Source organism: Dryas octopetala, chromosome 7 (assembly GCF_963921425.1).
Source record: "Dryas octopetala chromosome 7, drDryOcto1.1, whole genome shotgun sequence".
In the NCBI taxonomy this organism is placed as follows: domain Eukaryota; kingdom Viridiplantae; phylum Streptophyta; class Magnoliopsida; order Rosales; family Rosaceae; genus Dryas; species Dryas octopetala.
Window position 1 is genome coordinate 10,761,463 of NC_141372.1, and position 16,379 is coordinate 10,777,841.

Sequence of the window (16,379 nt, forward strand, 5' to 3'; positions counted from 1 at the left end):
ATGCTGCATATTAGGTTTTAACTCCAAAGACTCTAACATAAAACTGTAAAAATAAAAAAATTTAATTAAAAATTCTAAATTACTACCGGTCTTAGTTTTAAGAAAAACTCATCAAATGAACTAAACTATATAAAGTCTCCCTTAAATCAATTAATTTGGAGTAGATATCACGTACGATGCACGTGATAGTTATCCTTTACCAACTTCCCTATAAATGCGAATATTCCCGATTGCCTCCATTTCTAACAGTGTAATTTTCCCGCCTCTCCTTCTCATTTTCTGCTCCCAAAACCCTAACCAGAAAAATGGGCCAGAAGAAAGCACCCACCGCCGATCCTGTCGCCACCGAACCTAAGAAACGACGTCGCGTCGGCTTCTCCAACGTCGGTGAGTCGTCTCAACTTCAATCTCCGAGTTATGATTCCGTTTCTTCTAAAAGTACTTCCATTTGTTTTTATCGTGTTTTTTGTTTTGTTTCGGAGCTAACTTCTTTGTTTCTGTGGATTTGGGAGCAGATGCTGGAGTAGAGGCCAAAGATTGCATTAAGATTTACCTGGGTATGATGAGTTTATATGCGTATTTACTGAGAATATCGGGTTGATGTGTTTAATTTTGTTCATGCTAACATTTAGGTTTTCGCTTACTGATATATGCGTATTCTACCCGAACAGTAACTTAATGAGCTGTTTGGTACTTGTTGTGGTGAACTCACCCATATGAGCTGTTTGCTTAATGTGAAAATGTGGAGAAGGAAAATTGGTGGTCTTGGTTGTTCGTTTGATTATATTGTACTTGAGGTTGGCATTCTGTCAGCAACCAAAACAGTGATGATTTCGGCTGAGTGGAAATTGTGTAATTACATCTCTAAGTTGAGATTCCTTGAAAGCTTAATAATTTTGATGGAGGATTGTCAGAATAGATGCAGTTGTTTGCTTTATAGATTTTCAGATTGGTTGGAAAACTTAATTGCTGAATGTGATAGTGAACTTAAGTTTTAATGGTATTTCTATTCTTGTCAATTGGAAATTCACAAAATTGCTTTTCCGGTTTCAAAGGGATGGCAGCCAATCAATGAATGTGACTTTATCCGTGTCTGTTTTTGCATCTGTGTGTTTGTTTATGAGTGTGAGTGTGGGTACGTGCATACAGTTGCCTTGTTACTCATCTAATTGTGTTAATCCCATGTTATATGCTTTGGAGCCAAACTGGGTCACCCTTGGATGGTTCATGCTTGCTTTAGAAAGAAACGTGATTTTGCACTTGGGTATGGTTCTTAAAAAGTAAACATGTAAATTTTTGGTGTTTATGGCTTTGTATCTGATAGTTGTTTTTGTTACATTGAATTTTCTCTGCTTTAAATTTTGTCCATTTTTCTTTGCAATACCTTAATCTTTATTTTTACATGCATGCTTATTCAATTGCTATTCTCTTAGTTTCTAGCAAAGAGGAAGTGGGTGCTTCAAACAGCTTTTGTATAGATCCTGTTGACTTGAATAGCTTTTTTGATGAAGATGGGAAGATATATGGTTACAAAGGATTGAAGGTAATCTTTATACATTTCAATCGAAGTTTACTTCCATATCACATGTGCAAATAATGTTAAAACTTATTTTAATAGTTTGAATGGAATGATTTAGAATGGCTTCTTTATAAACTTTCATCGTATGCAGATTACCATATGGATTAGCAGTATATCATTTCATGCATATGCTGATATTGCATATGAGAGCACAGCTGATGTAAGTACTGACATTCTGTTGCTCTCTCTCTCTGTGCATTGATTTGTTTTTATGCTCCTAGATTTGTCTATCAAGCATATCTTACTGATTGCAATTATTAAATGTTACAAGGGAGGCAAAGGGATCACAGATTTGAAATCCTCTCTTCAGGTATGGATTGATTCCAATTTCAAACCTTTGCTTCAGTTTAGTATGTTGTTAGTTCTGCTGATTAGATAGTAGTGCTCGCCAGAAAATTTTTGCTGAGACCCTTGTTGAGAGTGAAGAGGAGTTCCTTCAAAAATTTTCAACACAGAGTAATTTTATTAGGTAATGATTCGTGGATTCCTTTTGCAGATCAAATATTAAAATTAGTTTATGTCCATGATTTTTGGATTTATGTTGTAAGTCCATGAATTCTACCTTTAAAATGTGCAGATCCATTGTCTCAAATGGGGAGGTGTTGCAGCACAAGGTCTCTGGCAGACAAATAAGTGATTCTAATGGTCATGTAGAAACAACCACTTCTGATGTAGAGGTGCTTTTGACGTGCTAAGCTTTGTTTTTTTGTATTATATAAAAAAGTTGTTAGAAGTTTGTCATCCAGTTCGTATTATAATAAAAGTTGTTATTATGCAAAAAATTTAATGGGCATATAAGTTCAGGTTGTTCGTATGGTTGTGGGCAAGACAGCTGCTGGACACCTTTACAGTCACTTGATTCCTCTTGTTCTTCTTCTTGTTGATGGTAATTTTTTCTCATACCTTGCTGTATTCAAGATTCAAGAAAAGTCTGCTGTTTTCTTTTAGTTTTTTTTTTTTTTGGGGGTGGGGGGTGGTTTGCTGCAGTGTAAGAATGTAACATCAAGTGCTATTTTCTGAATTAGGTAGCAGTCCGATTGATGTTGTGGATCCAAAATGGGAGTTGTATCTCCTGATCCAGAGGAAAACAGATCACCGGGGGGACATCTACAATATATTGCTTGGTTTTACAGCTCTGTATCGTTTTTACCATTATCCTGACAGTTCTCGTTTGCGGCTCGGTCAGGTTTGTTCCTCGTCAATATCAGTTACTAGTTATGCATGCTCTAGAGTACCAGCCTTTTTCTTTGGTTACATTGGAAGGATTGCACCATTGACCTATCCTAAACCGAAACCATTTCCCCACCCTCCCTCACCACTTGGGCTAACTGCAAGGCTTTAGAGAACCTGTTTGGTGCTTCCACAGTGGTTTAAATAAATTTCATTGTTTCTGAAATATGGGTTCTGTCAAATTTTCATGAGACTTCTTGTTTATGGCAGATACTGGTATTGCCTCCTTATCAGCATAAGGGTTATGGGCGATACCTTCTTGAGGTTGTCAATGATGTTGCAGTATCTGAAAACGTCTACGACCTCACAGTTGAAGAACCACTGGACTACTTCCAACATGTACGCACTTGTATTGACATACTACGCCTTCAGAATTTCGATTCAATCCAGCATGTAGTTAACTCAGCTGTGTCACATCTGAAGCAAGGAAAGTTGTCGAAGAAGACACACACCCCTCGTCTCATGCCTGATACAAGAGTCATTGAGGATGTACGGAAAAGTTTGAAAATTAACAAGAAACAGTTTCTTCAGTGTTGGGAGGTTTTCATCTATCTTGGCCTTGATCCTGTGGACAAGTATATGGAGGATTTTGTGGGAATTATTTCTAATCGCATGAAGGAAGATCTCATAGGAAAAGATTCTGGGAGTGGTGGGAAGCAAGTAATTGAAGTTCCAACTGATTTTGATCCAGAGATGTCATTTGTCATGTTCAGGTCACAGGCTGGTGAAGCTACTAGTAGTGTTCAGATAGATGAAAATCAACCAAATCAAGAAGAGCAACTCCAACAGTTAGTTGATGAGAGAGTGAAAGAGATAAAATTAATAGCAGAGAAAGTATCTTTGCATCACTCAAGCACTGCTGAGGCATCATAATGGACTCTGATTCTTGTGATGCCCTTGCATTTTACCAACTGATGCAATTTGTAAGGTGATAAGTGGTTGGTAGGTTGGGATATGAGAGGCGTATCTGTAAATGACTGAGCTCTATGATTGCACTTCTAGCTTATGTTATTTGAATATTTGGAGAACCCTATTACTAAAATGAAATTGAGCAGCTAACGCTTTTAACATGGTAGTATTGTTTTCTTTCTCTATATTTTTTCAAGCTTTTTTTTTTTTTTTTCCTAAAATTAATGTTATAATACCTAGTGTTGGTTTCATCCGGTTGATTATCTTTCCGTGAAATGGGTGATTGCAGACATCAAAGTTCATTGTAACTTGTAAGTGATGGCTTACCACTCACAGTTCAGATATTGGATGAGTGAAAAATGTGTGAAAGTGCCACAGTAGCCAGGATTTGCAGTTTTGCACTTCCCTATGGAGATTATCACCAATTTTAACTCTACTTCGAAGGACCCTTTGAAAAAAACAAATCACCTACTTTTTATTCTCTTCCTCTTTATAAATCTCAATCCTCTGCATTAGGCAACATCTGTTTAGAAGAAAAAAACAGGACGGTGCAAGGGCTTGAATATAGGAAACGCGAGTATGTACCAGGTACTACCCTGGACCTGCTAGGCTGGAAATGGACGAAAAGGTGATGTCTTAGAAGTCAGAACATAAACTTGCACAATATTATTAATGCCAAAAAAAGATCCTTTACATGCTAATTTACTTGATTGAAAATGGCATCCCGTTTTAGTTCCCTAACATTTCCTCTTGAGCAATAGTCCATATACATCTCTGACAATCAAAATGATGTACACAACCCTAAATTAACATCAATTTGGCTTTACTCCAGCATCTGCATTCGAGACTGTTTTTCGTACCCAGTCTCAGATCTTCAATCCTCAGATGTTAAGCATATAAAGCATCGAATGGCACTATAAAGAAATCTTGGATGCACAGAAAATTGGCTAAATCTTGCGAATATCGTAACCTGCATCCTCTGATGTCAAGTTCTCCTTCCAGTTTTCAAATTCAGACCCACCAAACACCACTTGCTTGATTCCAACAAAGCTGTTTTAACAAAAAATGAAGGGGTAGAAGTTTGAATAAATATACAAAACAAGAAGCTTCAAAAGCATTTCAGTTTAGGGCAAGGCATCAAAAACAAGAAACACCAGAAACAAAAAGTAAAAGGGAAAAAAAGAATAGAAAAGAAAAGAAAACAGTTAGCTGAAAGCAGGATAGAAGAAAACAAATCCCATATGTCACTGCTTATGTCTATATCTCACTACATTCCTACTTGTCCCATACACAGTTTAATTATGCCAAGGAATCAGCAATCTGCAACTATTAGTCTCTGGAAATGCCCCATTGAAGATACAAAATGACTATATTTGTAGTTTCGAAAGGTCGTGCATGGAAATATTCACTTAAGCTCAAATAGATTTTAATTGCCGGTAAAAATAAGTGAACAAAGATATATAGAAGATATAGGGATTTGAGGGGCATACTCGGAGCTTATCTGAGTCAATGCATTTATTAGAACATCCAGTAGCAATGGTTCACTGGTGCCAATATCCACCCTGTCAAAAGTTTTATCAGATTGGTGAGCAAGAACCATCTATAGTTTCATTCCCAATTGCATAAAAGCATCAACATTTAACTAAGCATCTCCATAAAGCCTGAAATCATAAAAGAATCATAACATTTCTAGAGGTTCAAGTTGAGCTCCATACCAGACACGTGCCAAGTTGTCTTGAACCTCAAGATCACCAATATTGTAAAATGTAGTTGGTGTCACATTTGCTCCCTGAATGGCATCATAACTTGGTCTTTTATCCATAGGAGACTGTGACAACTGCATGAATGAGATGAAAGTGGGTGACCACATATAGCCCATAAACTCGCATTTTATTTTGCAAGCAATAACTTGCTATAAAGTCATGTATGAATGTATGATATTTCTATGAGCCATCAGCTAAAATGAGAAGTTCTGAACTGAAGTTTAAAGAGTAATTGAAAATTTACTTGCATATTCATGGAATTGCATCCACCCATGCGTCCAAGGATGTGCCATGATCGAATGGTCTGTAAACAAGCCAGAACAACTAAGTTACTTCATGTTATTTACAAAGAGATGCATTATCAAAGTAAGATAAGTTACTTACATCAGAGATTAAGGTAATATCTTGTTCCAATGGAGTGTTGTAGAATTCAAACCATATATATGAGTTTGAGAAACTAAATCTGGAAGTGCCAGGATCCAAGAGCAAGTTAATAAAAAAGATGTACTGATGATACATTGTTATGGCATAGATTGAACAAACAAGAGTAAATAGCTTAACAAATAATAAATGACAAAGAAGTAGTGACCAGACCTAACGCATATAGCCTGACCAGTCAAAAGCTGCTAGTAGAGGTTTGTTCTAGGAATGAGAATAGGGTATCCTTGTTAAGCATGGAAGACACATATTGCATAAGGACAGTGAAAGCAATTAGGTTTTTTGAGCCCTGAGCTCCTCAACCTAAGAGCAGTCATTTTGAAAAGCTACACAAGCCATACCAAAAGATACAGAGAACACACACATTAACAAAAGATAAAGATCACATTTCATCGAGTAAACTTCCAATAAGACAGTTATCTTTTATGCATAAATTCACAATTATACTAAACAACAATTCAAAAAATGGCAAGCCATTATGTGAGTTCACAATATGCATACAACCTCTGCAAAAATTTAGCATAAAATCATTTGTTTTTGTTAAGCATCACAGTAAGCACAAGCTAGAAAATGGATTAAAAATAACACTAACAAATTGCTTTGTGTTCCTACATCATCTGAACTTACTTGTTGAATGTCACATTCATCGGTACCCCTGAACCAGACTTTGTGTGCAATATCCTGTTCCTTTTCTTCCTCAACCTCTCTTCCATCTGCAATTGGTTAAACCCCTTTCAACTCACACATAAAAACTCCTCAAGACTCCAAAAACAAAGGGGAAAAAAAAATACCCCTTAACCATTCATCGACAATATTCAACAACACAAGCACTCTTAACCATTTATCGACAATATTCAACAACACAAGCACCAAATTATAATAACACCCACATAACTAATCACCCATTAATCATAAAACCCAGACTGCAAAAGAGCTTACCTTGGACCTAGCCTTTTGTGGGTCATCAAGACAAGCACCCATAATTTCAGCAAACTCAGGGTCTCGATCATAGTCCTTTTCTTCACCTCTCCCTGTGAACCCACCACGACCCGGGAATCTATCTTCAGCTTCAGCTTCAACTTCTATATCATCAAAGCCATCTTCTTCTCCATCACTCATTTTCTCAGTCTTCAGCTTTAGGCCTCGACTCGCTTTAGCAACAAATATAGATGCCTTGGGGTGACCATAAAAGCTCTGAAATGGAAGCCTAACGGTCCAAACTGGCGGGATGCAGTTCGTGTGGCGCGAAAATATGGATAAGGGAATGTTGGGACTTTGAAGGAAAGGTGCGCAGGTGTGTAGGATAGTCATGGTTTCGGAAATACCAGCGTGTTTTAGTAAAAATGGTCTCTCTTGAGTGTTGAGGACCTTAACGTGCGCCTCTGCGGTGATGAAAGAGTGGAATTAGTGTTCGATTTGCTTCTGTCTTGAACAGTTGAACGGAGCTGAAGAGTGAAAGACTGAGAGTGACGGTGCATCGCTGGTTTACCGGGTTTGGGCCCAATAAAAAAGGGCCTAAGTTCGCCATTAGTGGGGCATAGGCCCAAGACATGAACGCTGACGTGGCAAGATCAGGGTGGGTGGTGCAAGCTCTTATGGCATCTCAGTCAAAACTGATAGCTCAAGTTGCAAGAGGACGTAGAAGTACGAGTTCGTAGCTTTTGAGTTTTCGACAAATTAATATTGGAACTATTTTCCTGGCCAAAAAAAAAAAATATTGGAACTATTTGGATTCTTTTGCGAAATGCCGACAAATAACTGAAATCTGAAACATACAGTGAGAGTCCCAATTCCCAATTTTAGCTCCCTCGGAGACACTCAGAGATGGATTTGCTTCCGGCTGAGAACTCAAAACTGGTGAAGAAACATGGCTTCAGGTCACTGAAGCTTGTGACCGTCGACATGGACCAAGTTCTTGGAGACCAACCTGTTGGAGTCGACTATGGCAGGCTCGACAATGGTCTGTGCTACTATGTTCGTTGCAATTCTAAGCCCAGAATGAGAGCAGCCCTCGCTCTTGCTGTCAAAGTGGGGTACTTTGCTTTCCCTATTACTTTTTTCTTTATATTTTTAATTGGGTTTTTTTTTTTATTTGCTTTCTCTGTTGTGTTTGTGTGCTTAATTTAGTGGTTTTTTTACTTTGGGATTTGGTCAATTTGGTGGTTATTTGAATTTGCATGGTAATGGCCTAATGGGTATGTGGTCAACTGTCATTTTCTATTATACTGTTGGAATTGTGGATAATGTGATTTAGCCACAAGACAGTTAATTGAGATTTCAATTATACATGCTAAAACTGAGCAATGTATTGAGTAAAGAAAGAGGAAGATTTTTCTCTCCCCTTTTAGGATAAGAAAATAAGACTGAAATCAAATAACATGGGGTTGAAGTAAACATAATGACACGCCTCAAATAACAAAACTAATGGCGTTTACCCACAGCAGGTTATTTGCATGAGTTTGAAAATTGAAGGTGTATCATTGGTTGAGTTAGAAAAATACCTCACTAACTAGTTAAACATGTTCAAACCTTTTATATATGTATATATGCCTGAATTTAGAAAAGGACTGGTTAGATTATTGGATTTATGGCAGATCAGTTTTGGAAGAGGAGGACGAACGAGGAGTTGCTCACATAGTTGAGCATCTTGCTTTCAGTGCTACTAAGAAATACACAAATCATGATATAGTCAGATTTCTTGAAAGTATTGGAGCCGAATTTGGCGCTTGTCAGAATGCAGCGACATCTGCTGATGACACTGTTTATGAGTTGTTTGTTCCTGTTGATAAGCTTGAACTGTTATCTCAGGCCATTTCAGTCTTGGCCGAATTCAGTTCTGAGGTATCAACAAATTTCACCTTGTTCAGTAATCCTCAACATTTGTTTACTTTCTCTGGTTTAATTACCTGTAACATGCAGGTTCGTGTCTCCAAAGATGATTTAGAAAGAGAAAGGGGTGCTGTTGTGGAAGAGCACAGGGGGAATCGGAATGCTACAGGAAGGATGCAGGATGCACACTGGGTCTTGATGATGGAAGGTTCAAAGGTGCTGCTACTATGAAACTTCTGATCCCCAACTACCTTGATTTGTTAATCTATGATAAGCCATCACTTGTAATGTTTTTATGTGCCTCCTACCACATTCTGACTATACAATTAAGTATAAGATTTTGCATCATGTACCTTAGTATGTGATGGCACATTGTTCCATGCACACATATAGTGACAGAAGTTTGGAACTTGGAACTAGTTTTGACACCAGTTTTTGAATTTTATATAAAGTAGAAGTATGTTGCTAAGCTGATAATAGCTGAGTGAAGTTTACTTTTTCTCTGTTATGTGAGCTGAAGCCTAAGAGTTTAGGTGAACTTTTTAGTCCTAGTTTTGACAATTTCTATCAATTGTATGTTGTTCTTAGAACCCTCTTTTGATTGCAGTATGCTGAGCGTTTACCGATTGGATTAGAGAAGGTGATTCGAAATGTTTCTCCTGAGACTGTGAAGCAATTCTATCAGAAGTGGTACCATTTAAGCAATATGGCAGTGATAGCTGTTGGAGATTTTTCTGATACACAGGTTTGATTTTGTTGACATGTTAATTTTTGTATTGGAATTATAAGAGTAGTTTCATATTCAAGATGTCTTAACAATCTCACTCTCTCTCTCTCTCTCTCTCTCTCTCTCTCTCTCTCCCTTTCTCTCTCACAGAGTGTAGTTGAGTTGATAAAGAATCAATTCAGACATAAAAGGTCAGCATCTGAGCCTCCGGTTATACCAGTATATCCAGTTCCATCTCATGAAGATCCACGTTTTTCGTGTTTTATTGAATCTGAAGCTACTGGGGTTAGTACAGAAATAAATCTCAGTCTTGTCTGTACCATTTGATCTGCACTTTCACAAAACATACAAATAATATTGATTACATGGGACTTGTCAGTTGTAATATTGAAATTGTAACAGTCTGCAGTGATAATTAGCTATAAGATGCCAGCTGGTGAGCTGAAAACAGTGAGGGACTATAGGGATCTACTGGCAGAATCCATGTTCCTTTATGCTCTAAACCAGAGGTTCTTTAAAATATCTCGGAGAAAGGATCCACCCTATTTCTCATGCTCAGCTAGTGCAGATGTTCTGGTTCATCCATTGAAGGCTTATATAATGACTTCATCTTGTAAAGAAAAGGGGACTATTGAGGCCCTAAAATCAATGCTGATTGAGGCAAGTTTTTCATCCAATACAAGAACCCTACTTGATTTTGTTTTTAATTTTTGAACTAATTTTAATAACACCTTATGATTCAGGTTGCAAGGGTACGACTACATGGGTTTTCAGAACGGGAAGTGTCTATTGTTCGAGCTTTGCTGATGTCAGAGATTGAATCTGCCTATTTGGAGCGCGACCAAATGCAGTCAACTAGCTTGCGAGATGAATACTTACAAGTATTTCGAAATTGTAGTTTTCTTGTAATCTTCCAATATTTAATATGACGTTTTGTATTTATTTGGTTTGCGTTTATGTTTCTTTGGGCAGCATTTTCTCCGCAATGAACCTGTTATTGGTATTGAGTATGAGGCTCAACTCCAGAAGACTCTTCTACCTCGTGAGTCATTGCATATCCAAATGTAATGATTTCACATATCAAGTAACAAATGTATAGGTGCACTCATCATGGCTTTTATACCTGTAGATATAACTGCAGCAGAGATATCCAAGTATGCAGTGAAGTTACGAACATCATGCAGCTGTGTCATTAAGACAATCGAGCCACGAGCTTCTGCAGCAGTAGATGATCTAAAAAATGTTGTATCAAAGATCAATTCTCTTGAGGAAGACATAATCATTGCTCCTTGGGATGACGAACAGATTCCAGAAGAAATTGTTAATACAAAACCTAATCCAGGGTAATGGTGGACCTTAACTTCTCAGAACTGCACACCATCTTATCTGTTTTATTTCTGCTTTTTTCCTTCTTGTGTGTTCATCCTTTTCAAGTTTTCATGAGACTCACTTCTCTGTTTAAATTTGTGCGTTTGGTTGCCTGCTTCTTGAGTGTTTTATAAGGAAATAATTTATTAAATTGTCCGTTCAGAGTTTAGATTCTTTTATATTCTACACTCATTATCAGCTCTGTGAGCTCTTCGAGATCTCAGTATTCTTAGCCTCTTCAAATTATTTGTTTCAGGACTATTGTGCAGCAGTTTGAATTTTCAAATATTGGAGCTACTGAGCTAATTCTATCAAATGGCATGAGAGTTTGCTATAAGCGTACAAACTTTCTTGATGACCAGGTGCAACTCTGTGAAAGCGATGCAATATCTGTAGTTCAAGATCTATTTAACAAAATACTGTGTGAATCTCATTATTGTAGTTTAGCTCTAAAACGCTGTTGATTTGTCACTTATATGTTTTTTTTTTTTTTTTTTTTTTTTTTTTTTTTTTTTTTTTTTTTGTAGTTGAAGTTACAAACATAAGACAACGCTCATCAGTCTAATTGGTCTATAGTCTGTACAGCTAGGGAAAGGGAAAAAAAAAAAATTCTATTTACAATGCATGAAATGAACAGGTTGATTCTAGAGGTAATTGATGAATATTTTTCATTGATGAGGTGGATGAAACAAATGGTATGCTCTAGTTGTTTTAACTCTTAAATAAATTTGATATGGATTAGGAGTATTAGTGGGACTTAACCTGGTTGATTATAAAATGATACGAATTGTATGGGGAAGAGTGAGCTAGCAAACACAAATCGTTTCTCAACCTTTAGATTTGTTGGCCCTTAACTTGATATAAATCTGTCACAAAATTCGTTTTTCAAAGTTTAATGTGATTTTGCAATTTATGCCAGTTCCACTATAGACAAATTTTATGATTATCCATATGGCAGTTCAATAATGAGCTTGGTATGAGTTAGATTAAAAGAGCTATTATATCTAATATTCTCGTTTCCAACATTTGAATAGAAAGTTCCATCTGATAATGGCATTCTGTTCTCATGTATGGGAACACCATGCGTGTAGGCTTATATCTTATCAACACTTTGTTTTGATAGGTTATCTTTACAGGGTTCTCATATGGGGGTTTATCCGAACTTCCTGAAAGTGAGTACTTTTCTTGCTCAATGGGGACAACTATTGCAGGAGAAATTGGTGTATATGGTTATAGACCTTCAGTTCTTATGGATATGCTTGCTGGTAAGAGAGCTGAAGTCAGCACAAAGCTTGGAGCATACATGAGAACCTTTGCTGGTGATTGTTCACCCTCAGACTTGGAAACTGCCTTGCAGGTATGCTTCATTTTTCTCTCTTTTCTTTTTTCCTGATTTCTTTTAAGGGTTTCAGCTATGGTGCATTGTGCAGCAATATTCCATTATAACTCGTTTTCAGCCTATATGTATGTTTCTGTATAATTGAAATTGGAATGTTAATCTGGCCAAAAAAGAAATTGGAATGTTATTCATGGTCAAAAAGAGAAATTTGAATGTTAATGTTTTTACTAGTCTTTAAGCTAATGACTTATCTGTGTCATCTGGGGCAGATAACTCTTCTGTACTAAGGTTGAGAATTAATATACCTAGAAAAAAGGGGGTGGGGGCAGGAGGGAGCATTACATTTCTCTTTCTCCTTTTCTGAAACATATATCAGCCTTGCTGATGTAGGATCTATGTTCATGGATGAGAGTTTTTCTTTAGTCCTGGAGTCTATGTTCTCTTTATTTTGTTATTTTTTGCAAGGTTGTCTCAAGCTGCAAAGGTTTTGCAATATTTTTTCTGGCAGCTTGTCTATCAACTATTTACGACAAATGTAACACCAGGAGAAGAAGATGTCAAAATAGTAATGCAAATGGCAGAAGAAGTGGTCCGTGCTCAAGACAGGGATCCTTACACAGCATTTGCAAACCGTGTGAAGGAGCTCAACTATGGAAACTCCTATTTCTTTAGGGTATGATACCCATTCTAAGTTCGTTGTAGCTTTCATTAATGTGGTTTTCTCTGGTTATAACTTTGGCTTAATCATATATTTTGCAGCCTATTAGAATAAGTGATCTTCGGAAAGTTGATCCATTGAAAGCTTGTGAATATTTCAACAAATGTTTCAAGGATCCATCAACTTTCTCCATTGTGATTGTTGGGAATATTGATCCCTCGATAGCACTTCCTCTAATATTGCAGTATTTGGTAAGTAAAAATGTCTTAGTCTACCTACACCTGGAATAATTATATACATATATATATATGTATGTGTGTGTGTGTGTGTTCACATAATTGTAATTTTCCGTGCAGGGTGGAATACCAAAGCCTCCTGAACCTCTCATGCAACATAACCGTGATGACCTTAAGGGACTGCCATTCACTTTGCCTAGAAAAATAACAAGGTAGAATAGAGCACTCACCTATACAGCTTTAACATATTGTATTTATGTTAGTAGTAGGAGGTGTTTCAAATATGAAACATTATCAGTGTATTAGAGGAAGGGTTGGGTGGTTTCAGTTGTACCAGCTGTTCAACCTGGACCTTTTTTCTCCCTTAAAGAAAACAACCATTATTTAATAGTGGTTCAGTTAACCAACATCCATTGCATCGGCCACCCAATTCCCTATGTTGGCTGTTTGAGTATTGTTGATTTCTATCCTTGCCTAAAGTTTAAGATGTCATTCATCTTAAAGTGGAAGTTCCTTGGGAGCAATAGAAGAATTTTCGATGATTATAAGGGGGTTGAAGTGGAAGTTCTTTGGGAGCGAGCGAAATTTTGGGCTGCTTTATGGGCATCAGTTACGGCTGATTTTTGGGCACACTCTATATCCTCTATTATGCTGAACGTGTTAGCTGTTGTGCAGTGAGACTAGTTCTGGGGCGATGTTATGGGTTTTTCTTATCTAAGATCAGTTTTGTTTTTTACTTTTATTCTTCTTATAAGTTTGTGGATTCCTGATCCACTCTGTGTTTTTTATTTTACTTTGTCTTTTTAATAAAAGTTCTCGTTTCTTCTAAAAAAAAAAAAAGTTTAAGATGTCATTGAATTTTCTCACAGTATCACTTCGACATGTTAGTGCATGTCTGAGCACCTACTTCCTTTCTTGGATCCAATCCCTTCTAACACAATGGACTGGATGTGTTTGTAGAGAAGTGGTTCGCAGCCCTATGGTGGAAGCACAATGTTCGGTCCAGCTGTGCTTCCCTGTGGAACTGAAAAATGGAACCATGGTGTGTGGCTCTCTTTTTCTATATCATTATAAAGCATGTGATGGATCACGATGTGGCCTTTCACGAGTTCAATTTTACTGATGATTTATAGCTGGGGAAAAATGATTAAATGGCAGGTAGAAGATATTCACATTGTTGGATTCTTGAGCAAACTTCTTGAAACAAAAATCATGCAGGTTCTCCGATTTAAGCATGGACAGGTATGTATATGTCATAATTTTTTTATTGCTATAATCATCTTCATCTTTGGTTCAATTCTTTTTTAATTAGCTCTATGCTGTAGATCTACACTGTAGGTGTTTCTGTATTTCTTGGTGGTAATAAGCCTTCCAGAACTGCAAATGTTCGCGGTGATATAAGCATAAATTTTTCTTGTGATCCAGAAATCTCCTCAAAGCTGGTTGGTGCTTTTATAGCTTTACATGTTCCTATCTTTTGCTCTATTAATTGAATGGTCTGCTAACTAGCTGTTCAATACCATATAACAGGTCGATCTTACTTTGGATGAAATATTACGTCTTCAAGAGGAAGGGCCTTCGGATGAGGATGTCTCAACCATCCTTGAAATTGAGCAAAGAGCCCATGAAAATGGGCTTCAAGTAAGATTTCTTGTTACAATAGGGTCCATTTGGTCTTGTTTATTTTCTAAACAAAAAGGGTCCATTTGGTCTGTAAAACACCATTTAACCCAAAATTGTAGGACACCAAATTTTCAACTCAATTTTTCATGACAGTCACCTAGTGCATAAGTTTTCCAGGATGTGAGAGATGAATGAAATGGATATAATTATGAAGCACTCCATTTCTGTTGCTGATTTCCCTATGCTCTTTCAGGAGAATTATTACTGGCTGGACAGGATTTTACACAGCTACCAGTCAAGGGTCTACTCTGGTGATGTTGGCACTTCTTTTGAGGTTGGTTGCTGTAAATATGCTTGTCTACTACCCCTGTGTTGTTGTTAAGCTTAGATTTGTCTCTAAATTGGTCAAATTCCTGGTGAATGGGTTATGGTTCCAGCTTGATTGGGAGTCTGATGCACTCATATTGACTTCATGTTCTATCTGGTACTTGTCTTCTGTTAACTGAAACAGAAGCATTTCCGAGCATCCATTTTAGTGACGCTATTTATTGACAGAAAAAGTCTGAGGAAGTATATTCAAATGTTTCAAAATGATTATTAAACTGCCATTATCTCTGTTGCAGATTCAAGATGAAGGTCGGTCCAAAGTTAGGTTATCTCTGACCCCATTAACCGCACAGTCAGCGTTACAAAGGATACTACCTTTCCCTTGCAAGAAACAGTACACTGTTGTGATTTTAATGCCCAGTACATCACACTTTAAGTCACTAAAATCATTATTTCGATCTACTCAGACCAGTTATGGAAGACATGCTAAGGTGAGTTCTAGTCAAGCTTGTTCTTGAATTAATTATCTCAAATCATATCTAAGTTTAGAATTGGTTTTGCTGGTTATTGCAGATTTTAGCTGGTCTTGCTGGTCTCTCAGTTTTGGCTCTTAGCTTGTGGAGAAATTCAAGAAGAACCCCAAAATCCTAGGTGACATTTACATAGCAGAGCTCTAGATACATGGGAAGTGTGAAGGTTCCTGTTACAAATTAGGATGAAATTTTTTTTCAGCTCAATTTTATGAGAGGTACAGGAGGGTAAGATGGAATCAATTTTATAAGCTCAATAATAGCTGAATTTGTAGAACCAGAATTAATACAGGAGGGTAAGATGGAATCAAACACAAATTTATTTGGCCCCATTGCAGGCATGTAGTCTGAGCACCATTACTTTTTAATTTTTTAATGACAATTTTATCCTATTGCAATATGACTTAAAAGTCAATGAAAAAACCCTTTTTTTGTAGACAAGTTTAAAATGACACAAAATATTCATTTTTGATATTGCATAATAAATCAAGTGCAAACGACGATTTTGGTTCTTGTAGTTTGGTAATTGTTTTAATTTTGTCCTATTTTTTAAATTTTTTCAATCAATTTCTCGTAGTTTCAAAATTGTTTCAATCAAATTTCAAAACTAAATTTTTGTCAAGTTTTTAAATGGTAAAACCGTTAAAGTAAGCGTATAATTGTCTCAATCAAAAGCCGATGGTAATAATCTTTTTGTTCTTTAACAATTATACTTATACTTTAATGATTGGGCAAATTACACAAAAGTACCTCAACTAACCACCCTATATCAACTGAGTACCCCAATTACAAAAAGTTGCTCTCAGGTACCTCAATTACTGAT

The 16,379-nt window shown here is 36.8% G+C and overlaps 3 protein-coding genes across 4 annotated transcripts; 2 read left to right on the forward strand and 1 right to left on the reverse strand.

Moving 5' to 3' along the window:
* Positions 1 to 257: 257 nt before the first annotated feature.
* Positions 258 to 3,879, forward strand: HAG2 (histone acetyltransferase of the GNAT family 2). Of its 2 annotated transcripts, XM_086250942.1 has the most exons (11): positions 258 to 387; positions 516 to 557; positions 1,434 to 1,543; positions 1,671 to 1,739; positions 1,851 to 1,889; positions 1,972 to 2,048; positions 2,157 to 2,256; positions 2,384 to 2,465; positions 2,605 to 2,765; positions 3,020 to 3,148; positions 3,233 to 3,879. In XM_086250942.1, exons 1-11 carry the CDS (start codon positions 306 to 308, stop codon positions 3,680 to 3,682), a joined length of 1,341 nt encoding a protein of 446 aa, XP_086107068.1. In that variant the 5' UTR covers positions 258 to 305; the 3' UTR covers positions 3,683 to 3,879. The 2 variants fall into 2 exon arrangements, with proteins under 2 accessions (XP_086107068.1, XP_086107067.1); XM_086250941.1 differs by having other exon boundaries at positions 3,020 to 3,879.
* A 482-nt stretch (positions 3,880 to 4,361) lies between these two features.
* Positions 4,362 to 7,380, reverse strand: LOC147279608 (oxidoreductase/transition metal ion-binding protein (DUF3531)). Its single transcript, XM_086250559.1, has 7 exons — positions 6,859 to 7,380; positions 6,547 to 6,632; positions 5,866 to 5,944; positions 5,726 to 5,785; positions 5,434 to 5,555; positions 5,209 to 5,280; positions 4,362 to 4,768 (listed from the first exon to the last, which is right to left on the reverse strand). Exons 1-7 carry the CDS (start codon positions 7,228 to 7,230, stop codon positions 4,666 to 4,668), a joined length of 894 nt encoding a protein of 297 aa, XP_086106685.1. The 5' UTR covers positions 7,231 to 7,380; the 3' UTR covers positions 4,362 to 4,665.
* Positions 7,381 to 7,553: 173 nt separating this feature from the next.
* LOC147279609 (Insulinase (Peptidase family M16) protein) lies at positions 7,554 to 15,954 on the forward strand. The gene is made up of 21 exons (XM_086250558.1): positions 7,554 to 7,952; positions 8,514 to 8,760; positions 8,839 to 8,964; positions 9,356 to 9,493; positions 9,626 to 9,760; positions 9,878 to 10,135; positions 10,219 to 10,356; positions 10,448 to 10,517; positions 10,605 to 10,818; positions 11,100 to 11,205; positions 11,967 to 12,200; positions 12,691 to 12,855; positions 12,942 to 13,091; positions 13,197 to 13,288; positions 14,037 to 14,118; positions 14,235 to 14,318; positions 14,402 to 14,518; positions 14,607 to 14,717; positions 14,953 to 15,033; positions 15,323 to 15,517; positions 15,600 to 15,954. The coding sequence occupies exons 1-21, from the start codon at positions 7,744 to 7,746 to the stop codon at positions 15,675 to 15,677; spliced, it is 3,030 nt and encodes a 1,009-aa protein (XP_086106684.1). The 5' UTR covers positions 7,554 to 7,743; the 3' UTR covers positions 15,678 to 15,954.
* The last annotated feature ends 425 nt before the right edge of the window (positions 15,955 to 16,379 follow it).

Coding starts and splice junctions, on each gene's coding strand:
- HAG2 (XM_086250941.1), top strand. CDS start 306: ATGGGCCAGAAGAAAGCACCCACCGCCGATCCTGTCGCCACCGAACCT. Junction 2,049..2,156: donor ACACAGAGTAATTTTATTAG/GTAATGATTCGT, acceptor TAAAATGTGCAG/ATCCATTGTCTCAAATGGGG. Junction 2,257..2,383: donor CAACCACTTCTGATGTAGAG/GTGCTTTTGACG, acceptor ATATAAGTTCAG/GTTGTTCGTATGGTTGTGGG.
- LOC147279608 (XM_086250559.1), bottom strand. CDS start 7,230: ATGACTATCCTACACACCTGCGCACCTTTCCTTCAAAGTCCCAACATT. Junction 5,556..5,725: donor GCAATTCCATGAATATGCAA/GTAAATTTTCAA, acceptor TCATTCATGCAG/TTGTCACAGTCTCCTATGGA. Junction 5,281..5,433: donor GACAACTTGGCACGTGTCTG/GTATGGAGCTCA, acceptor AACTTTTGACAG/GGTGGATATTGGCACCAGTG.
- LOC147279609 (XM_086250558.1), top strand. CDS start 7,744: ATGGATTTGCTTCCGGCTGAGAACTCAAAACTGGTGAAGAAACATGGC. Junction 10,357..10,447: donor TGCGAGATGAATACTTACAA/GTATTTCGAAAT, acceptor TTCTTTGGGCAG/CATTTTCTCCGCAATGAACC. Junction 14,319..14,401: donor TCCGATTTAAGCATGGACAG/GTATGTATATGT, acceptor TCTATGCTGTAG/ATCTACACTGTAGGTGTTTC.